General features: G+C 34.6%; 1 protein-coding gene and 1 long non-coding RNA gene across 2 annotated transcripts in view; one reads left to right on the forward strand and one right to left on the reverse strand.

Moving 5' to 3' along the window:
* The window catches only part of LOC123536385 (ADP-ribosylation factor 3-like), a 122282-nt gene extending 121009 nt beyond the window's left edge, over positions 1-1273 (forward strand). Inside the window, exons 4-5 of the mRNA XM_045319533.2 lie at positions 206-340; positions 856-1273. Coding sequence (XP_045175468.1) covers positions 206-340; positions 856-1019 — 299 coding nt within the window. The 3' untranslated portion in view covers positions 1020-1273. The remainder of the gene's footprint in view (positions 1-205; positions 341-855) is intronic.
* A 6663-nt stretch (positions 1274-7936) lies between these two features.
* Positions 7937-21664, reverse strand: LOC123536381 (uncharacterized). The gene is made up of 3 exons (XR_006683312.2): positions 21056-21664; positions 16086-16166; positions 7937-8289 (listed from the first exon to the last, which is right to left on the reverse strand). It is a non-coding gene; the product is annotated as an uncharacterized LOC123536381 (long non-coding RNA).
* Positions 21665-24907: the final 3243 nt, after the last annotated feature.

Here is a 24907-nt window from a genome sequence, read left to right on the forward strand (position 1 = left end):
CAATCTACAAACTTTAAAAAAATCAGATAGCAACGTTCTTAGAATACATATTGTTTTTGATATTGATCACGTTGACATTTTATTATTATAGTGTAAAGTACAGCATTTTTTTTTCATTTCTACCCAAAAAGTGAAAACATGCGTACATGGCTGATGGCTATTATGTTTTTTCTAGAAAAATGTTGTTTTGAACGTTTTTTTCCAGGTGTGATTTTTGTCGTTGATAGCGCTGATCGTGAAAGGATTCACGAGGCGAAGGAGGAGTTAATGCGTGTGCTCGATACGCAAGAAATGAGGCACGTACCTCTGGTAGTGATCGCAAACAAACAAGATCTTTCAGGTATTTAAAAGGATATAGTAAAATTCTTAAGCAAATTTATTAATGAAAGCGGCAAATGTATAGTTCTTAAAGTAAGTCAAGCCATGTCTTTTGTCACTTGAAGTTAAGAAAATATTGACATCAGTTAAGACAAAATCAGAAATAAATGCAAGCAACCTCTTTAAGACCTAATTATAAAAAAGATAAATTTTTTCTTGATTTCATGGCAAAAACACACCTCTAAAACTGTCGTCAGGAATATCTTATTTCTGTTGTTATTGCTTTGTAACATGATACATTTTTAATTCGATACTTAATTCAGAAATTTATTGAATATAAATTTTCATACTTGTAAAATGCTTAAGGTTTGTTCCTTTTGGAGCGTTCAAGTTTCATTAAAATTACAGCATGCAATTCTATAACTTTAGTTCAGTTGATGACAACTGTTTGATTTACTGGAAATTAGTAAGGACTATTAAATAAGAGGAGTATTGTAAACTTAAGTAACTTAATATGTATACATTACATTGATCCAGGTGCTGTGGACTCCAGTTATCTTGCAAAGACTTTGGGACTACAACAAATGTCCAACCGACGCTGGGTTATCCATGACGCATGCGCAATCAGTGGAGAGGGCATCTGTGAATCCATGGAATCACTAGCTAAAATAGTCAAAGAATTCAAATCCAAACATCGATGAAAACTAATATGTTTCGAATTGAAACCCAAACCCAGTTTTGTCCATCGTTTCGGAGAGGGTACATGTGTCGTTAGTCCATGAAGACTGTAGTCAAATTCATACCAAAGTTTCAATGAGAAACACAAGAAGATCAAACTGAATCTACTTGCTTGCACCATGCACCAAAAGAGAAGGTTCACGCACCAACCACACAATACTGATGACATTAACAACAGTACATGTAGTTCTGTGTTGTGTTGAAGTTAACAACTATTGCTTTAGTCATTGTTTGGAATATTTTTAATTGTTGTTTTGCTGTCACTACACTACAAGTCAATTTATGAAATTAGCTTCCAGAGGTTGTTGTTGCTGAGGTTGACAGAAAATTCGATGTCAGCGCATTTGAATTCTTAGGTTCTGTTACTTTTCTTCATTCGCAGATTTTCATGTCTTTAATAGCAAGCTATTTCATTTGACTCTTGATAATGTTTTCAGATACTTCATTTTGACCTGCTTAAATAAATTAGAACCCCCAACCCACAACATTTGCACACCTTAAATTTTAGGATTATGGTATAGTTTCCAACACTCGATAGTTTACATCTATTTTGTGAAATAAAAATTGATAGAAAACAGAACTTTTTATATATAATATAAAATTATCAGTCCAGGGGAAGTAACTTAATTATGAATTTAAAACCCTTAATACAAAAGGTAGTCTTCTATTTACTTGTCATTAAATAAAACAAAACTAAACACAAACGATATTTCGCCCTTGTAGCTGTGCACTCTGGCTACGATATAAGACCCACACAGAGAGTAGAAACTACTCTCAAATTATATGGCAATTGAGGTGATGGCCAGTTTACCAGCATGTCTCAATAATCAAAGCACTGAGAGTACTGATGGGTCGGGGCAATTCAATTGTATTTATAACATATCAGAATAATCTCCAGGGTTCATACAGAAATCTGGGAACTGAATTCAAGGACTTTCTAAGGACAAATTGGCATTTTCAAGAACCTGTACCGCGCTCCAATTTTTGAAATTGTTACAGTTTTTCTTTGGTGTTGTTACTTTGAAACACATTTATCAAACTATTTAAGGTGGAGTGCGACCTTTAAATTTTTTTTAGATAGATCTATGAAAAATTAACGGAAGAAAATTGAGGATATGACTGATTAATTCCAGTTTTCCGTTTGGCTCTTATTTAAGCCACATTTGTTTGCTGCGCTGTCAAACTTGGCCACTAACGGCACTTTCTTGGCGTCATTTTCATTGTTTCTGCACAGTTTTCAGCATATCCCTGTTTTAGCTGGAAGCGGACGCGAATGAAATTTATATATTTTAAAAGATTTAAAATTTCCTTTCCTGTGATATAAATTTCGTGTATGATCTATGACGTACCTTAAGATTATGACGCATTAAAGCGTCAGACTTACACAAAACGTAACGTAGAGTTTAGCTGGAAAATTGTCCGTTTTTCGAGAATAACATTTTTTCGGATCGAGGAATTTTGTTTAAATTTCATTCCTAAATGCGCAAATATATTTACTTCGTTTGATTAACAAAAAATTGTATGTCACCGAATTCTTTTTTTCAGTACCACCGATTTTGTTTCCCCACCCCCGAGCTGAAATGCGACGTTATTTGGTGGTATTTTTAAAATTGCGCTAAAATTTAGGCCGATTTCGGAAAACTTGTACTGTGGAAGATGTCGACATTCAATCGTAAACAATATATGTTCAATGAAAGCATATTTTGAAACATAAGAAATAACACATATGCAGTAAATAGGATAATAGTAGAAAAAAATAGACGGGCTGGTTTTGATTTGCGAACTTTTGGTTTTTGCTTCTATTATAATAATTTTTATTAGCATTCGATCTTGATACGCAATTTTTTATGGAATTACTTCTATTAAAACATCATTAAAAGTTTGTATTATCTTCATTATGCCACATTATTTAATGTGAATATGTGTTATAATGGACTCATGCATGTTACCGTTTCAAAATTTTCTAAAGGACAGCGAGACCGTACATCCATGGACGATATCAATGTAAGATATCATAACCGTGCGCCTTAGATGTCGGATTGTTGTATGTAGGAAAAGAATTACCCAAGTTAAAGTTTTACTGTTAACGGAGTTTGTCTACTTATTCTTTTTTAGTTTAAAGAAATACACTATATTTTGCATCACTGATTTTCTGTTTGTAACTCGAGCTCGATTGCTGACTTGATATAATGTTTCTTCCTTTGCATATTAGAAAGAAAACTTAAAAGAGAAAATTATTAAACAATACCGACTTTGTTGTATTCAAGTTTTTGCAGGAGACATATCATGCTCACTGTGATGTCGAAATGCATATGCACTCTTTAAAGTGTAACAAGCGGCAAGGTTTGATCGAAAAGCAACACTCAACTATTCCGAGTTACAGTAGAAGATGTGTTTAAGTTCACAAATAATGTCGCAGAGAATCGCGATTGACACTCAGTTAGAAATTTGCAGCTCAGCTGATATGTAATGGAAAAAAACGTCATATCAAACAATCAACCAAACAAAAAATAATGGCGAATTGTGAGAGTGCGATGGTGAAGTGCTGCAGTACTGCTTCGCCATTGTACTGTCGTGCTTCACCATCTTACAGTCGCGCTTCGCGATCGAAGTGTCACCACCGCACTGTCACGCTTAACCATTTTATTGTCACCATTGCACTGTCGTGCTTCGCCATCGCACTGTCGCGCTTCACTATCGTACTGTCATACTTCGCCATCGTTCTGTCATGCTTCTCCATCGTAGTGTTACCATAGCTCTGTCACGCTTCTCCATCGTAGTGTCACCATCCTACTGGCACGCGTCGCCATCGCTCTGTCACGCTTCTCCATCGTAGTGTCACCATCCTACTGGCATGCGCCAGCTCTTATTGCAAGCCATGGAACGTTAAAAATATTTGTTGTCAGGTTAAAATCATAAAAAAAACACTTGCGACAGTGCGTTGGCGAAACGCGACACTTCGATATGGTAAACCTCAACACTAAGATGGTGATACTACGATTGTGAATCGCGGACCGCGACACTACGATGGTGAAGCACTACAGTTGATTCCGAAGACTGTCACCATCGTACTGTCGTTTTTTTTCGCCATTGTACTGTCCCGCTTAGCCATCATACCATCGTACCTTCGGGCTTCCCATTTACAGGGAGTAGGCGCTGGCCCGAATGGAACACCGTAAATCCCACGATTAATATAATAAATTATAAAAAAAACCCGAAAGTTCACAGCTCATAACTAGCCGTGACTTCATTTTTCTATTATAATCGAATTGTTATTTTCTTATATTTCAGTATATGCTAACATTAAACGTATAACTTCACGAAATTATGTCGACAATAAGCTCCTTAGTTCAAAATTTCCGAAATCGTCCGAAACTATCGGCGTAACTTTAAAATGTCACCAAATAACTTCGCGTTTACTTCATTTTTCATATATAATTCGATTTACTATATATGTGATGTTTGTTTTTTTTTTATATTTCAGTATATGCCTTCATTGAACATATATCTTTACTATAAAGTTTCGAAAACTGGTTCCAAGTTTTCCGAAATCGTCCGAAACTTTAGCGTAACTTTAAAAATACCACCAAATAACGTCGCATTTCAGCTCGGGGTTGGAGAAAAAAAATCGATGGTACTGAAAAAACGAATTCGGTGACATACAATTTTTTGTTAATCAAACGCAAGTAAATATAGTTGCGCATTTATGATTGAAATTTAAACAAAATTCCTTGACACGAAAAAATGTTATTCTCGAAAAACGGACAATTTTCCAGCTAAACTCTACGTTACGTTTTGTATAAGTCTGACGTTTTAATGCGTCATAATCTTAAGGTACGTCATAAATCATTCACGAAATTTATATCACAGGAAAGGAAATTTTAAATCTTTTAAAAATATATAAATTTCATTCGCGTCCGCTTCCAGCTAGAACAGGGATATGCTGAAAACGTACAGAAACAATGAAAATGACGCCAAGAAATAACGCCCAAAAAGTGCCGTTAGTGGCCAAGTTTGACAGCACAGCAAACAAATGTGGCTTAAATAAGAGCCAAACAGAAAACTGGAATAAATCAGAAATATCCTCAATTTTCTTCCGTTAATTTTTCATAAATCTATCTAAAAAAAATTTAAAGGTCGCACTCCACTTTAAACCATAATTATTATTCATAACTTTCGCCCATGGCACTTTTTAATTTTTTTATTACAAACTCGGCAATGCGCTTTATGGACGTCTTTTTCCTTTCTGCACCGTCTTAATCCTTTAGCCAACTCAGTTTGAAACGGCACTTGCCATTTTGAAATCAATTGTCAGTAAATCACAACAGGAATCAGTAAATTTACTTTTCTACCATTCGATTCAACATTTCAAGCACTTTTCAAGATGCAGCTCGTTTTCAAGCACTTTCCAAGGCCTGTGCGAACCCTAAGATTTACGCCAGAAATCGGTTTATGTTTGGCATTTCCAAGATTCATGCACGCGCTGTAGGTACAAATAAAAAACAAACCAGTTTATAAACAGATTGTACTTTGTAGCTTTGAAATATGTCAAAATATTAAACACACAAACGAACACAAATTCAACACTATTGTATGAATCCTATTATACATAATGACTTTAACATATCTGTCTTGAGTAAATAGTATCAGTTTGGATTGTCAATTCAAAGAATTTTTGTATATTAAAGCACGGCTACTAAACGCTAGCGCCACCACCAAATTGTGGTGATAAGGAAAAGAGCTATCGACATTTCCTTGGTGCAGCTATTGGCCATTTCTACTTGTAAACACGTGAGTAAAATTTATATTATATCTTATACTTTCGTTGACAGAACTTTTTTCGAAAATCGGAGAATGTAGTTCCGTGTAGCAACACTTTTACTACAGGTTGGCTGTAATTTCATGAAAATATTATGCAAATTGTGGTGCCAGGAGCTTTTCTCCCGAATTTGACATATCGGCCAGTATTCGAACACCATTCCGATGATTAGACACACTGTAAAAGCATACCTGCGCATGCAAATGGTGTAGAAATGAATTACACGTATTCGAATACACCAAAGAATTATAAAAACACAGTAAAAAGTTAAAACACGACTATTTTTTGAAAGTGGTGGCGTTATACAGTAGTGGTGGCGCTGTTGTATATGATATTCAATTTAAATATATGAATATGTCTGTCTGCAAGCCACGGAAATTTCTACAATAATCGATGTTATCAACCTTTCCCGCACTACACCCAAATTACGTTACTCAACAAAATACATGTAGTAACCTCTACATGATCGCAAAATAATCTACATGTATATGGATTCAGATTGTACATCTAAGCTCTATTGATTAATCATATTTAATCGATTTGAATTGAAAATGCACTGTACTCACTTTTCAGAAAGAATTGTGAAAGAAAGGTCTTTTGTTTACAATGACATGCAAACGTCAAGAGCTGTCACAGGAGACAGCGCACCCGACTATGTCGATGCAGGATAGAGAAACTGGACACATCTGGGGAAACTGGAGCTGTCACTGGAGTGTTTAATGACTCCAATGGTAAATGAAGATATTGCACAATAGCTTGAATCTGTGTCAAAAATATTAAGTATTAAATACTAAGAGAGGTAAAGGTAAAGTGTAAGCTTCTCAAATTTATATGTGAAAATAAAATATGTATCAGAAACCATTTGATGCTGAATATCATGCTTGACTCTGCCTTTGCAATTAGTGTAGATCACAATCAGCATGCACAACTGTGCAATCTGATTATAATCAGTATGTACATCTGAATAGTCTGATCTGTTTGCCATTCAGTCAGTATCTTTTTGTTAGCATCTATTTTTACAATAAATGGTAGTATTTCCAGATTCAAAGATGGAAATATTGATTATTTAAATTGAGCAGGGTAAGGGTAAACAGGACAACAATGTGGAATATGACCATAGTGACAGCGTGCATCTAACTCCCCTAACATGTTACAGCAGCATAAATATTAAATTTCAAAGGGTTCATGCAAATATTTCCCCCAATATTCAACTTCATGAACTTCCCCAAAACATTTCAGAGTTCAAAAACGTCATCAGAGTACATGCTTTTGAATACTTTTAATTTGCACCCAAACAAATTCGCTCTCATACGAAAAATATGATAATTTAACTAGTTAGTGATAATTTTGTTTCCTTTTTCTTTAATTTTTTTCTCGGATTCCTTTAATAACCGCTAAAACATTTCAGATTCAGAGATGTTAATTGATCACATGTTTGACTTCATGGGAGTGTAATAAAGCCAATGAATAAAAATGATAATACACTAGAGTATTAAAGTTTTGATGTCGATATTGTTTAAAATATATATGAGAATTGGTCAAATTGACTTGTTTCTATAGTGAAAGAAAGTAGAATTTTTTGATGTTGAAATAGGAAAGGCTAACATGTACCGTAACTAATGCTTGGCAGAGCCTCGCATTTCTTAAATTATTCAACTTGTTTAAAACTTCAGTATGAAAAGACACTTACGTAATATCCTTTATAATATCCTTTATCAAAGTGCTGTTACGAATCTCTCGTGCAATCATAAGAAAATAGAAAGTGCTAGACCAACTTTGCTAAATAAATAAGCACTTCTTTGAAGAAAACAAAGAACCTGCTTGTAAATGAAATTCATCTTTTAAAAGATTTTTGCCAAACATACAACAGCGCCGCACTGCAAACTATGCCCGGTAGTATGACAATACAACACTTAGATGAAGCTTCATTCCAATATGGTGGATTCCAGCAAATTAATTACATCTTTTTTTCTAAGTCTTAGCATCTGTATTAGTACTTGTTTTATATTTCTAAAATAATTAACATTTTATCTTGGCCGATAAAAACAAACAAAATGCTGTTAAATGCAGTTATTTTACATAGTACATTAAATTCATACATGTAGTACATTTTTTCGTATTTAGAAAAAAAACGTTTATGGAAATCCTTGTGTTAGGTTCTCATCATTTTCACTGAGTCTGTCAGAGCTTAAACAGAAACAGTCACTTTTGCAGATTCAATAATATTTCCATATATCAATCAATAACAAAAGCGCTTGTATCATCCAGGCTGTTATTGGAAGAACTGGAATGGTCGTTCAATTCCTTTCTCGCAGTCTGTTAACTTTCTGCTCGTACCCACTTCCCTTGTCAACAGAAATAACAATGTCTGTCTTAAAACTTCCAACATTATTACTGGTATACACTCCAAACCCCTGAAATATTAAACTTGACAAGTAGTTTATTAAGTTACACTTTCCATCTTATAGGAAATCAGTCACAATATTTGAAACTTATGTTTCTGGAATCTTGTATAAGTATGTACATTTTAAGTAAGATACTGAGCTCCATTTTTTTCATCAATAACATGTTCGGTCAAATGGTTCAATTTTGCTTGACATCGAAAATAAAAGTATATGTACAGGTAACAAAAGCAGTAACAACATTTATTTCGCATTTGTTATTGTGATTAGAATAATAAAGTTAAACTTTTACTTTTAATATTTTAGACTTGGAATTGTTGCATTGCTGAATTCATTCTACTAACAGAGTAGATTTAAAACAGTTACTATGTCACCAAGTGAGAGCTGTTTACATAAAATATTTAACAAGAACTATGTTTATGACAATAAATCATAGCTTTTCCTCAGCAAATATCATATACATTGTTAACATGGTACATAGCAGTACAACTACAAGTACATAATTTGATTACCGCACTAGTCCAGGTGTGGAACCCAAATATCAGCACAAGCGTGCAGTTCACTGCAAAGTAAATGTTTTTGCAGATATGAATAGCCAAGACGTTGTAGTTTATGAATCCGACTGATGACAAATTGTCATCTTTGGGCAATTCTCTAAAATCAAGATGGCGTCCAAAATGGCCGCCAAATTTATCAAATCTTAATTTATATTATGTATCTAAGTTAAAATGTTTATTTTATATAATTTATCAATTATTTGATATATGAAAGCAATTTAGTCAAGGAAATTATAAACTTTACGGTAAATGGGAGAAAAAGACTAATAAAATGGTTTGTATGACGAAAATTTGTAAATTTTAAAAATCCTTTTCTCAGAAAATGTTGTATATGTCATAATATGGAAAAGAAACACTTTAGATTCAAGAATGTTTTTTAATTATAACTTGTTATCTTAAAACCAAGGCAAATGCAGGTTAAAAGATTAATTATCAGTCTCGTATATGTTAATGCAAATTGTTCGTTCATGTCCATGGACAATTCTTGCTGCTAAACGCAATTTCCAAACCTTCAAAGTTCAAATGAACTATGATATATTTAGTTTGTTCGTTACAACACACGCCTATTTAGTTTGTTTGTTACAACACACGCCTTCTCCATGACATGCATAGAACACAGTTCTCGAGAGAGGTGAACTATTACAGCAACAACGCAAATTGGAACAATACGTATCGCTCTCACATGAACACCTAATAAATTTTAGTACATCCTGAGGTGCATATTGAATTTCACTTGGTAGTAAAATTGGGACCAATGATTTCTGTTCTCCGTCTTTGTTCCACCCATAATCGACTGGATCAAGGGCTGGAGGATCTTGATCAACTGCATGTTTCCACACAAACGCTTGAAAGGGAGCTCTATTCACGTTTTCCCAAAATGACTCAGTTGTTGGAGGAAGGGTTTTGATCTTTGGGGCAAAAACTGCTGACCTACCCGGTTTTTGACCATATTTTGATCCTTGCATTTGACATTGCGTTTGACTCTTCCACACCATAACAAGATGAAATGAACTTTGTTGATTCTTTTAACAACATCATCTATATTTGCCCTAGTATCACCGATGGAATTTACAGTGCATTTCTTCAAGTTGAGCACTTTGATTTCTTTTCCATTTCCAATACCTTGATAGCATGGCACAGTTTCACATCCAGATAGTGCATGAACAGCTGGAAGTTCAGAAACAATATCTGTATGAGCATCTACAATTGCATTTATGTCGATGACAGTCCTTCCCTGCACTGGAGACTCCATTGTAATTTGTTTTTTATACTCTGTTTCCTGATATGGTATAGTGCAAGGATAAACACATCTGTGTCATCAGCTATGATTGTTATCTCCTTAGTGGATTCTCTTGCAACCTGGACCACATGTTGAACAATTATATTATCAGCCTCTTCATGGCATGTGCGCTTGTCTTCACGTCGTATCTTGACACTCTCTGTAATTTCAATAGGTGTATCGTCTTTCCTGTAACGACCAATTTACGTAGTACACTTCTGGCTGAGGGAGGAAATGATACATTCTCGGAAAGATCTTCGCAAATAAGGGCTATCAACTGCCTCTTGTTCTCTGCAACTGTGTGGACCTCACCTTGTGGAGATATCTCCATTCCCGGACCCAGTTTGTGTATTCGAGTCGGCACAACTGGTGTCTTCTCAGCACGTAACTGGTCGGATAGCACCCCGGTTGTCAATGTGCTAATATCTAAGCATATCTGAAACATATTTGAAACGTTACAATGGCTAACTTATACCAAATTTAAGGTTAAACAAGTTTCATATTTTCTAAGAGCATGTTTACATTTATTTTACAAATGGCGTAACCTAACAAAGGGAAGCTACTGTTTTGATACTAAACATTTACAAATCTTCTCTCATTGAAATATGCATAAAGGAGAAGTTAGTACTTACAGGTAAAAAAAACAACATTAATAGATTTTATGCATTTGTTCATTTAATGGATCAAATGTGCAAGTATGATTATTATAATCATTAGTATTTCATGATAAGGTAGAAACGCGGCCTTGTTTTCAATCACTATTATATCATAATATAGGTAAATTTTGAGCTTTGAATGTGTATAAACTGTTAGGTACTACAAGAAAGACAAATGAGCTTCATATTTAAAATTTTGCCATTACTTTGTATTCATAAGTGAGGTACAAAAATCAAAGGATTTCAGCTTAAAGTAGTGAAACGGTTGTGCCTTAATTCAAGGTAAAATATCTCATAAATATCTAACAATCTTAGTATTAAAGGTTTATAAATGCATTTTATAAAGTTTCTGTGAAGTTTGATGTCATAGATGAAAACCAAAGGCATTTATTTCCAACTAGAACGTCATATAAACTGGTAATCTGAGCCGCAGCCGCCATCTTGGACGCCATCTTGAATTCTGACAGTTGCCCAAGGATGACATTTTGTCATCAGTCGGATTATTAACATGCATACCTATATCTATCATAAACTGCAAAAACATTTACTTTGCAGTGAAATGCAAGGTCCACTTGGGGTTCCTCCAGACTACACCACCAGGGGTCCGTTTGTTTGTTTGTGTTTTTTTATTATTTATTTATTGGGGTGGGGTGGGTGTTTAACGTCGCACCGACACAATTATAGGTCTTATGGCGACTTTCCAGCTTTGATGGTGGTGGAAGACCCCAGGTGCCCCTCCGTGCATTATTTCATCACGAGCGGGCACCTGGGTAGAACCACCGACCTTGCGTAAACCAGCTGGATGGCTTCCTCACATGAAGAATTCAACGCCCCGAGTGAGGCTCGAACCCACATCGATGAGGGGCAAGTGATTTGAAGTCAGCGACCTTAACCACTCGGCCATGGAGGCCCGAGGGGTCCGTTTGTCATTACCGACCCCTAACCTGCATATAATGAAATTAATTCACAAGTAAATTTACATGCTGGCTGCACATAAATTCTATTTTCATAAGATGAAAACATATTTTACAAACAAAGTACGTGGTTGATTAAAACATATTTTGGAAACTAAGTACGTGGTTTGCAGTATAAAAACAAATTATACATGATATACGGACACATACAACCACCATTTTTTTAGTCAGTTTTTCACTACAGGGATCCATGGGGATCCACTGACTATCATTACCATATGTTATCTCGGGCAATTGCCAATAGATACAAGATAAAGATCAAGGTTACTGTAATTTCATATGTAAAGACATGCAATTGGAAACTATCCTACTTTCACTCAGTATATATTAATATGAACAGTTTTTTCCGAGTGTCAGTCACTGTCCTAAACCATGTAAATTTTTTATTCCGATTATGCATAAAATCAAGTCTTTTAGTCAGGTAAATGATTTTAAATCACTGTGGAATATGTTCTGTTTGTGTCATTTTCTGTTGCCATGTTGAAAAAGCATGGTTTTGAATACACGGAAGGCTCAGGAATGGCATATGTATTGTATAAGTTGACAAAGATAAAATGATAAAATTTTGTTTAATGTCAAAAATTAAGCTATGTAGAACATATTTCAAGACACTGACCTCCAGATTTAGGCTAAAACATGATCTTTCTTTCAAATTGAAGTTCGGTCATATTATGAACACTAGAATATGAGTTTTCGTTTCTAAACTATTTTAAAAATGCCAAATCAAGAAAAATAGATGACGCGTTGGGAATCGAACCCGGACTGTCGCGGCAATAAAAAAGATTTTCACTGTCGTTACCAGTAGCGCTATGGATGATTTAGTGTTAAGTACACGTTGAATATAGATATTTTCATCGTAAAAAGCAGTAAAAACAACTCGCGGTACGTTTTTTTGGGCTCGAAAGTGAAAGTGGAAAGGTAAACGAAATTTATAAATCAGGGCGTAATTTTTATTCAATACATTGTGTTAATATCATGCACAAGATTCGAAACCTATTTGAAAAAGTGCTACCCCCGATACTACGATTTCCCCACCAAAACCTCGTTTTAACGCTATTCCTGTTCAACCACTTTCGACATTATGCGCTCTCACTGCAAGTTAATTGACGATGATGTGTGACTGGACACACTGAGTATAGTAATTCTTAAGAAATATAGCATTAATTTCCAGTTATCTAAACAAATCTTATATTTTTGTTGTTGGACGATCCGATCTGGAGGCCAGTACCTTTAAATATTATAAATGTTTTCATGTTCACATTGCAATATTGAGACGGTAAGTTTTTAATTTAAGAAATGAAATGATTTTTTTTTTTTTTGGTGTTCATGCGAAATGATCGACAAAATTTTGCAGTTATGACTATACATGAAGTTATCATTTCTTTAAGAATAACACAGAACTTAAACATTTACAGTGTGACTAAGACAGTAGATAGCTTTTCTGTATGTTTTAAAGACTACATTAATGGTTTTGCAAATAAATTCTTGCTTAAACTCACTGAATCACTTTGTTTTTATTTTGTATTTATAATTACTGAGGGATGAGTGTCTTATTTTTAATTTTGATTGTTCTACATTAATCTGAAGGCGTGCCCATTTAACGGCAGAGGATGAGGAATATTTAAGACAAAACAGGCACCCAAGTGGAATAACATATCTTCTGAAACCCAGTTAGATGGCTTCGACACATGAGCAACTTTGTGCCCCTAGTGAAACTCCAAACGGTAGAGGTGAGGGGAAAGTAATAAATATCTTGACCAATGAGACCAAACGGAGTTGGGCACACAGATGCTTCAGTATTGCTCGAATCCATTGGAATAATTTCTTAACAGATAAGGTTAGCTTAAGTTTTTGTGTTAGAGGTTCATTTCAGTCAAAAATGATAACAGACGGACAAAAAATGATCCCAATATGGCCACTCTTTAAAAGTGTTATTTGTTAAGCTTTGATTGACCAAGAAATTTTGAGTTGGGAAGGTCTGTTTTTTTCAGATTCTTTCTTTCAATCAATTCATAGCCAATTAATATACAAACAGGAAAAACTGGGGTTACAATACGACAGAAATTATTTTTTATATCTACACAACTTATTTGAAAAGCTAAACATTTTTTAAAAATGAATATATGCATTTTGATAGAATATCTGACTGCCGTACTAAAGAAGTTACGTTCAAAACGATTTGGGCCTGAGACAATTAATGTGATGGATCAGTCAGGATCTGTGAACAAACTTTTTTTTCAAGAAAGCACTGGCTTTGGCTCTACATCTTAAATATTTAACAACTGATAACAAATGGTTTCAAAACTTTATCTGAACAATATTTCTATGTTTAATCCAAATATTTTCAATTTGAATCCCCGTGGCCGTCGGGCTTTGTTCTTTTCACTGTATAATTTGAACAATCGTAGAACGTGCCTACTTCATCACCTACCGGCACATCGAAGGCCATGTGTGGCACTAGGCACAGACACTCCAGATTTAAAACAAATGATGAACAACACCATAATTCCTGACTTTTTGAGTTTGTGTCATCAGCTACATGTTACCATTACGAACGCATGGATTCCGATCAATATAACTTTGACGCATTAAAACAGCGATAAAACCTGTTTACCGTTATCATTCCGGACCGCGTAATCAGACAAAAAAAAATTTTTTTCGGCGATTTTTATGTACGTGCGGGCGGGTGAATTTTTTTTCTTTTTCTCGGGAATGAAATCATTGATGCGGTAGTTCCGACGAACGACAAATCAATTTGGTATGGCCTAAACAAGATAATATTATAAATTGCACATATTTTGTGGCATTTAACATTAAAATCAGCTTCCCGGCCATTCTGTTCACCAGACGGAACAACTGCGACGTCATTCTAAGGAACGTCGTTCTCCTTGACTATACGCGGACGTCGTCAAAACAGCGGGCAGTAATCACTAAGCAGCGATGATGTAAATCCACGACCCCTGGATTGAGCGACCGACACCTTAATCCACTAGACCACCGCTTCCCTTGACAACATAACAAAATTGAATGTATTACGCTAATGAAAACCTTATTCGAGTTCCATTTGTTAATTAGAATTATTATTGATACGCAATTTTTCTATGGGTATCGATATGGCCTATACATGTTTCACCTATATTTGTTTCCTACAAAATTAATGTTGACCAACTGATATTGAATGTCGCAGAAAATCTACATGAATTTAGTTTTATAGAAAACTAACAATATATTAACAGGTCTCAACCTGTTTTAATGTTTCTCTTTTTTTCCCCTGTAAGTATTTAGTGGCTGACGTATCAACAACATATAGTAAAAAAAACACTTACCAGTATAGTTGCTTGCAATTCTTCGTCTTGGTTTTGAAATCATCAAATCCAAGATTTATCACAGGCCATACATATTGTATTTAGGTCTTTTCAATTAAATCAAATCATATACACCAGCTGAAGCTCAATAGTTTTCTTACATATTCTATTAGAATCATGTAATTTCTCATTTTTTTTTGCACTAAACACTATTAACTGTTTGACATGTTCTTACATAATGTCTCATTTTGATTTATATATTCTTTTTAAACATATCATCTGGGATCATTATAAAATAAATCTATTTTATTTATTATTTCCTGATCCTTATCTCAGTGTGCACTTGGCCTGAGCATTTCATACAGCACCCCAACCTAGACCTAGCATGATAATTAGAATTTTATTACTGGTAGTCAATTAACCTAATTAGTGGTACTGATAACTAGAGCATCAGGATGATGCCGGATTTATCTGTAAGTCGTAGGGGTGTATAATATAAAATTGGTTACTGTGCAATTCTATCATTACAAACTCAAAAACAATGAATACAAGAATGACATAATATGTAATTATAAACGAACAATACTGTTCGGAAATGTCCATATCATTCAAAGATACAACAGAGAAAATGGCTCTGAAAAACTCGACGTCCAGAAAATAACAGAGAAAGTGGCTCTGAAAACCTGTGTTCAAATAACAAATGAGTGCTTTTCTCAATGTTGTGGACTTCACAAATTCAAAATCATTAAGTTTGTATTGTGACAACAATTTCTTATGTATAAAAAAGTTCAAATCCGTATAAGGAGCTTACTTTCTCATTTATTTGCTAAACGAAGTATATGCTACAACTAACAATTATCTACAATATACAGTATAATTCAGACCAGGAAATATGCCCGGGGAAAGCAAAAATACTACAAAATTTCTTTCCTTCTCACACCGTGGTGTTAATTAGGTTCTTACTGAGGGCATATGATTGCTGGCGATTAGCTTGATTATCAAGTCAGCACCATTGCAACTATACTAATTAATCTTACCTTATGTTATCATATTGTCTGTACAGATACATGCCCTCTTGCTACCTTTCATTCTGTATATGAATCATCAACCTCAATCAGCTAAAATGAAAAAGATTAAACTTTGACCAAACCTTTTTTTATATAATAATTTTGACATTGAAATCATATATCTTAAATTGTTGCAAAGTCACAAGATTTTTTTTTATCAGATCTTAATTTTTCACCCCACATAATTATCATTTTAAAGGCACTGACCTCCAGATTTTGCCTAAACGCTATCTTTTTTTTTTTAAATTTAAGTTTGGTCATAATTTGGACATTAGAATATTAGCTTTTGTAAACTTTAAAACTATCTTAAAAATTCAAAATGAAGAAAACAAAAAGATGCCCACGTCAGGAATCGTACCTGGGCCGCCGCAGCAACAAAAAAAATCGTCGCTGTCGTTACCACTACTGCCATGGAGGATTATGTATTTAACAACTCTTAAATATACTAGTAGATATTTATAATTAAGGCAGCTTATCTCGAGTAAAGCGTTACAAATACTTTTCGATTTTCATTGTAAAAATTAGTAAAAACAACTAATTCTCATGTGTTTCCATTACATATTCATGTAGTCTGTCAGTAATTAAGTTTCAAAGCATTCTTTAGAAATATAGAATAAATCTCCTTATACTTATTTTTTTCTTTTTCTTTTGTTGTCGTGCAATCAAGAGGCTAGCCTTTAATTTGATTATCTGATAGAAAGACAAATAAATAAACATGTGTTTTGATCAAATGTCATAGCAGCAAAGTACAATTAACAGGGTAGAAATTAATCAAAATGTTAAATATGACATGTGTTAGGAGGAAACCCCTAATCCCTGAAGAAGGTTTTACGAAGTTTGCTGTAAAAGTTCAGTAATAGGTATAATATACTGCACCCATATCCAAATAAAAAATATAAGTTCGCTAGTTTGCAAAAATATTTCTGTACAATTCAGACAAGTTTACCTAACGTTCGTTCCTTAGAATGACTAGCACAAGGTTTGATCTTCCTTAAGAAAAATGCCCGCTTTCTCACAAAACAGATCGGTACGGATGAAGACTGTCTTTCATCTCCGGTTTTCCAGTTTATGTCTGCCCTATCTGAAACTCCTTTTATATTACCGATTATCGAATCGCATATCATGTTCGGCACAACCATTGCCTCAATTTCACCTGTAAAATATGATGTATCAACCTGTATCTTTGCTGCAGGAACCTTCCTTGAACGTCCATCAATCGAAACCATAAGCCACTTATCCAACATTTGTCTCACTGATACGAGGTCTTTCCTCACAGCCGCCAATTCACAGCCTGTGTCTCTCAAAGCCTGGACTTCTTTATCGCCTATATATCCTTTTTTTAATACAAAGTTTCTTTCACCTGTTGTAGACTCAATGGTACAGATGCTTGCTATGACCGAAATGGATTTTCCATGTGCTAACATAAGCCATCCATCTTCTATGCAGTCTTTTAACTGTTCGTCATCTAATAACATTGCTATAACTGAGGCTGCAACTTTCCTGTCATCAGACTGTCTGTCTTTCTGCACTTGGCCTTCCTTTCTCCAGTCTGTGGGTGTAGAATCTTGCAAGCCATGCCTATTTCTCTGTCATAGGATCCCCTACTAGCTAAATCAGCACCGCTTATTTTTCTCTTCGATAGGTCTCTGCATTCTCTAGCTATATGACCTTCCTTATTACATATAAAACATACAGGCTTTTTAAAAGCTGGTCTTTCTTTTTGTGTAGGCTGAGACACTGGCTGAACCTCGGTCGAAGGCTGTGGCTCTTTGCTGCATAACAAATTACTTCTATTCATCTGGTTAGATGTGATAGAGCCACCATGAGCTTCAATATATTGTTCTGCCAACTGTGTAATCTCAGCTCTAAACTTTGCAACTCTCCTTTAAGAATAAAGCAAGGTCCTTGGAACAAGTTTGGATGAACTGTTCTCTGATCATAAAGTCTTTCAGCATTTCAAATGTATTGTCAATTTTTGCCATCTCCGTCCATCGACTAAAATACCTGTCTAGCCTTGTCATGAATTGAAAAACAGTTTCACCTCGCTCTGGCTTACATTCCTTATCTTCAATCTAAAACCTTCCTCTGTTAACTGATAACGCTTCAGCACTGCTTTTATCAATGCAGGATAGTCATTGGCTTGATCTGGAGGCATGCTTGTATATACGTCCAGGCCTTTTCCTTTGAGTAATGAGCTGAGGCTCACAGCCCATGTCTCTTCTTTCCACCCCTGGCTTTTTGCAAACCGTTCAAATCTTTCGAGATATGCATCCATATCATATTTTCTTTCCTCTTACCTTCTGTAGCCTCGGCCGCACTGTTTTACTGCTCAGGTGTTCAGCACCTTTATCAGCTCCTAAAACTCCGGCTTCGGCCTTTATTTTAAGCATTTCCAACTCCTGTTCGTTCTTCCTCTCTCAAAGCTCGTTCTTCTTTCAACCGTTCAATCTCAAATAACCTTTTGTTTCGGCCTGTTCAAGCTCGTACAATCGTTTCTTCTCGGCTTCTTGAGCCTCAAACCTACGCTTGTCTTCATCTCGTCTCAGCATCCGCTCTTCACGAACAGTATACTCCTTCTCTTTCCTGTCCACAAATTCTATGAGTTCTGAAACTTAAAACAAACCCATGCGTTCACCCATCGCTACCCATTTATCGTAGTTCATCTCGAACCCTTAAGCTGGAACTATGTCTGGAACTAGATTCAATGTAGCTCAGACCACATTAAGTTACAGTGCCTTCTGGTACACCAACAGAACGTTAAAACCACTAGTCTCTGTACCTCCTTGGAAATAGATCCCGGACGAGCCCCCAAATTGTCAGGATAAGTGTTATATGACCCAGGGAAGTGCCTACGCCTTTAGTATCTTGAACAATGAATTGGGTCCAATCGCTAAGGTGACTATGTCTTAGACTAGCTGACAAACGATGTAGAATGTCCTTTGTTAAAACGGTAAAGCTGGCGAGACCAAATATCTCGTATATAAAATTTTCCTGGGTCTACCTTGCCTAAATGATTCGTGTACCAACGATTCGTAAATGATTTCAGTTATGAGCTAGATAATTTAAGGGATCAGGCAAAAATCATTCAATATTTCTACTATCAACCTTCAACTCAAAATCAGCAGCTTAAACTCCTATAGGCTGGAGTTTCAATTCATCTTGTTAGTTTGATATACGAAGCCGGAAAAATAATTGCAGTTTGTATAATCAGTATGTAGCTAAAATGCTGGTATATTTTCAGCTATGCTACTAAACATACCGACAAAGTATGTTAACCGCGCATCTGTTCCCAAAAACAGTTTGTTTTTTAAACACTGGTGTAGTCACGTATGTATTTTGAAAACCCTCAAGGAAAAAGTGGTGATGTTTTTTTTTTATGTATCATAACTTTCTTCAGAGAAAATTTTCATGGTTATTTTTTTGTGTGTTTAATCTATGTATGTTTTATTTTGGAAATGAAAGCACCTCACTTGTATACCTCAAAATCTTCTTTTTTTTCAGATTTTTTATGACCTATATGCGCCTAATTAGTGATTTTGGGTGTATTACTTCCACAAAAAAGCTTTTAAAATGTTTGAATTATTATATACCATTTAGGAGAAAGGCTTCTGGAAAATAAGGTGTAGTCCTTTTTATAAAAAAAAAGATTAGCAGTAGTGTTTTCAAATCATAATATTAAGATTTCGATTCATTTATTTATAAAGCTTATGGAACTATAGATGTGTTGATAAACGTATTTTATGATACTGCATTCAACCCCCGAAATTAACATGTATGCTTTAACACATAGTGGAAACTCCAAAAGCATTAGAAGCATAAGCACCACTTGTCAAAACATAAATGTAAAAGCACATAGTGTAAACCATCCTATACCAAAAAGAAATTTACAGATCTTGAGTTAAATGTTGGCAAGGGATACTATAGTAAATACTTGCTAAACTTTTGGCTTTCAGTAAATCACGTGTCTGATAGACAGGCGGATACCTTTTAAATCTTAATACATTGAGCAAGAGACAGTTATAAATGATCACCAAAATATTATTTTAACAGAATTTTACTCGATTGTCTCTGAAAAGAGCGAAGAAAAAAGTCGCTTGAAGAAGTGAGCTGCACCTTATCCTCATATTTTTGTACACTGTTCCTTACCATCAGACAAAAAACAGTGTAATTTAAAATTGCGACTTTTAATCGGCTCCAGACTAACCATGAAGGAAATATATATTGAAATTTTACTTCTAATCTGAAAAATAGCTCACAGCTATTTGAATAATTAGGAAAAAGACCATTTTTGCTAATCGCACTATTCCTTATCCCGTGTTTAACGGAGGATTTTCCATCGATTCAAATCCGATGACCAGCATTCCAGACATAAAAAGTAAGAAAAACATCACGTGAATTTTGCATAAAAATACAATTTATAATATTTGTTTTCATATAAGATCGCGTGCATCTTTGCACAAGAAATATAACTAATAATATCTTAAAAAAAAAAAACAATAATAAAATTTAATAATAATAATAATAATAAAATAATAATAATAATATTAATTAAAAATAAATAAAAAATATTTTCGCGAGTAAAATGTATCAATAGAACGCACAAGCGAAAGCTCATTGTTCGTTTTTATTGAGTAACTAAAATTATAGACCATTTCCGAAAATAACATAATAATATATTATGATAAACCGACAAGTCGTCATTTTTTGCCGACATTTTACGATTCTATTTCCTCCATTGCGTTCCGATTATATCGTATTCTTTCAATTTGTCGCGTTATTTTCACAGTTTAACCATACTGAGAAATTTTCCTCACTTATCAGGGGAAGGAAGTGTGCAAATACTACGATTAAGTCACTTTCTCTGTCAGCGTTTTCTCCCCTTAGCGCTTTGATAACTCTTATCTCAAACAGTGATCAAGTAACAAGACATCATCTCTTACATGCTTGATTGTCTATATACATAGCGCTGTCTCGTATGTAAGGATCTGTGACGTCACTGACAATGTCTGCTATCTAAAAATAGCACAAGTCTCGATGTGCGGACAAACAATCGGTGCTTTTCCAGTATATTAGCATTAGTTATTCACAGATTTTGCATTTATCTCCTCGTGTATTTTAAAGTTGATGCATATCAAACGAATGTGTTTCACATAGCTTTCAATTTCTATAATACTACGCCTAAATACTGAACAGTTCTTACAATGCAAAGAAATTCTGAAAAATGTTGACAGCACAGTTTTGAATTTTTAAAATCCACGTCAGTAATAACACATTGAATTGTCATCAGTATATGAAAGGATGATGTTGTTCTACTATTTGTTTTACACATTCCAGTTACGGTCATATATCAATATAGTTATATCCATTTGCTATTTACCTCATTCGCAAGTGTTCAAACATTTATCACTATTATGCGTTTTTTTTGCAAAATGTAAATATATGATATCATATGATCACATCCTAGTAATCCGACTGAAGTTTCGAAATGTCATGAACAATATGTATAACTGAAAGTCAGCAATATTTCATAACTTAGATCTATAGTTCTTCATTGAAACAATTAATATCTCTGTGAAATGCATCAGTATAATGATATGTTACAAATGACACTTTAATGTGACATAGAGGATAATTGTTGGTTTCGGTGTAATATCACGTTATAATTTCACCGAGTGGGCACCAAAAGTGATATTTTCACGAGTGGCGCAGCCACGAGTGAAAATAACAACTTTTGGTGTTCACGAGTGAAATTACCGTGATATTACATCGATACCAACAATTTTTCTGTTTATTTTATGTCTAAAACTCTACTTTTGTTGTGTTTATTTCAATAAAATGTCGAAATTTGCGGGAATTTTTATCAGGAAGCATCGCAAAGATGACGTCATTTTAACGACGTCATCGTCATATTGTTTCCGGCTTTCAGTACGCTCGGTAAACTTTTTGACGTTAATCCGGGTGTCAGATTTGATAATTTTCACTGAGTGGCCAGTGAGTTTATCAGGATATAATTCACAGTTATATTTCGATAAACCACCGAAAAACATAAAATAAATGTAGATATTTGACTTTTAGCAATGATATTTAGATGTTATCTGATAAAACATGGTGCTAATTTAATGCAACACCATACAGTTCTACCTACGTCCTGTCATATATTTTTCAATTATGAAGTATTTAATGGACCACTCTTTCAAGTACCTCGTATTGAGGCTCAGCGCGGTGTTGTGTGAACCAAATGTATGGAAAGGAGTACATGTATCAATGATTGTGCTGATATATGCTTTGAAAATCATGAATCAAAATTATAATCTTGCACTTAATTTTTCGGCCGCCAGTGTTTCGAATCCGAAAATATTGTATATTTGTGATAAAGACTTTAAGCCAGTCCTTCTGATGCTATAATTTATTGATATAATTTGCAGATTATTGAGTAATTTGTATGCAATGTACTGTACTTTTTAAATTTTTTTATTTGAACACATCTTTTTAATGGCCCCGGTCAAAGAGCTATAAAATTAAATGTATTTTATACTTCTTTGTTCTTCTGTGGTCATTTCACTGGCGGGTTTTTCATTTTCTTTTTCAAATTGCTTTAAAACTTAATTACTGACAAACTTTATGTTATGGACACACATTAGAATTGGCTGTTTTAATGCTTTTTACGATGAAATATAAAATATAATTCCTTGTGCTTAGTTTGTATCTATAGTTATATTATTGTATGAATGTTTGCCCGGTCCTGAAGATTTTAAACGACATTTTATAGAACGGTTTTAAGTACGTAGAAGAATGGTCACCATAGAGTTTTTCGTTGATAAATCATGATAAGTGTGACACGTTTTCCGTCTTTTACAGAAAAAAAATATATATATATAAAAAATGTCACACAGATGACTCGAACACACTACCCTGCGGTCAGTGGCAAAACGCTTTGTCCGCATGATACATGATGGTATATAATTAGCATTTCAATAGTTATATCTGTCAGGATACTGGTTATATGACCCAGGGAAGTGCCTACGCCTTTAGTATCTTGAACAATGGTTTGGGTCCAATCGCTAAGGTGACTATGTCTTAGACTAGCTGACAAACGATGTAGAATGTCCTTTGTTAAAACGTAAAGCTGGTGAGACCAAATATCTCAGATATAGAATTTTCCTCTGGCTACCTTGCCTAAATAATTCGTGTACCAATGATTCGTAAATGATTTTAATTATGAGCTAGTCAATTTCAGGGATCAGGCAAATCAATAAATATTTCAAACTAACAATTTCCACTTAGCTCAAACTCCTATAGGCTGGAGGCTCTATACTTGACTGGTCTTTTTGTTGAAGTTCCCGTCAGACAATGTCTTTGAATCAACAACATACGAGTTCTATCGCATAGATGCTCGGCCTCTGTCCTCTCAAACTCTATAAGATTGCCCTGACTCCTGGATGCTCAGCGCCTATATGCTATCATATGTAGCATTCAACTACCATATTAGTATTATCACCGATGCCTTGGCTGTACTTCGCCAATAATGCTGAACCGTCTATAAGCTGGAACTCTCCTACTATCTCAGTAGATTACCAAACTCTGGGTCTCTGTCTCAGCTTTCCGATGCTCAGCCTATATTTGCTATCGTCTATAGCATTCAATTACCTTTAAGGTAAAACTCCTATGCGCTGGCCCTATAGCTCGAAACCTTATCGAAATTCTGCTACTCTTCTTTAGTCTAAGAACTTCCAAAGTCTTCTTTTTAATAATTTATCCGCCCTGACAGGGTAACTGCAATAGTCTCCTTCTCAAGGTACTGGGATAAATTATTAGTTAAATCCCCGATGTGTCTTCTTCGACCGCTGGATACCGAATGCCTTCTCTGTCATCCATCTACCTATTTATACCCCAGCAGACGTGCTATTTTTAGAACTTGTTTCTGATTGGTGCAAATTTTAACATAACGTTTTACAACGAGTACTTGCCTTATCAAATATCTGGTTCCCTTTAACTTTTGTATATGACATAATGTACGAAGCTGGGACCCAGCCATCCACATAATGAACCCAAATCAGCGACAAATGACCAAAATTCTATTAATCACAGCAATTCAACAATAATTATAGCAATGACAACATGAAAAGGGAGTCAAGCACTATCTGTGCTTATGTGTTACGTTATCAATATATTAAATATACAAATTATTCCGACAATATCGTTGTTAAGGTTCGGACACCGAAAATTTATTTACGAAAACATACGGAATATTCATGAGTGCCAGGTCAATACTTATGGACAATACGTAATTATATTATATAGATTAATTATTAGAGAATTATTTTCTTTCCTTGTTACTTATTATTTTTAATAAAGGGTGAAACGTGAAAAAAATAATAAAACCTAAAATGTTGGCCCAAATGAACACAGGTGGTAATTATTAGTTGTCGATTCTCCATTCATTATGAAACACGTGTGCATCTGTCCACTGTTAGTTACATCTAATTAAGAGATAAACATCTTTTTGGCGTAAAACGGCACGCACTAGAAAACTGCTATCAAGTTTGTAATCTCATATTAATTCTTTTAAAGGCATTTAAGTTTAGTACTACATTGTCAAAAATTATAGCCATTTAGATTTCGAAAAATGTAGGAACATTTCAACTCTTTCTTTGCGAGATTTTTTTACAATTGGTTATTCCATTTAATTATTGGAACATTTTACAAGGTGCGTATTTGAAAAAACCCTACAAATCATAGCCAATATCTTGTCAATTTTCTTTTAATTCTAATTCACTGATACAATCCGCTAC

This window comes from Mercenaria mercenaria, chromosome 1 (assembly GCF_021730395.1).
Source record: "Mercenaria mercenaria strain notata chromosome 1, MADL_Memer_1, whole genome shotgun sequence".
In the NCBI taxonomy this organism is placed as follows: domain Eukaryota; kingdom Metazoa; phylum Mollusca; class Bivalvia; order Venerida; family Veneridae; genus Mercenaria; species Mercenaria mercenaria.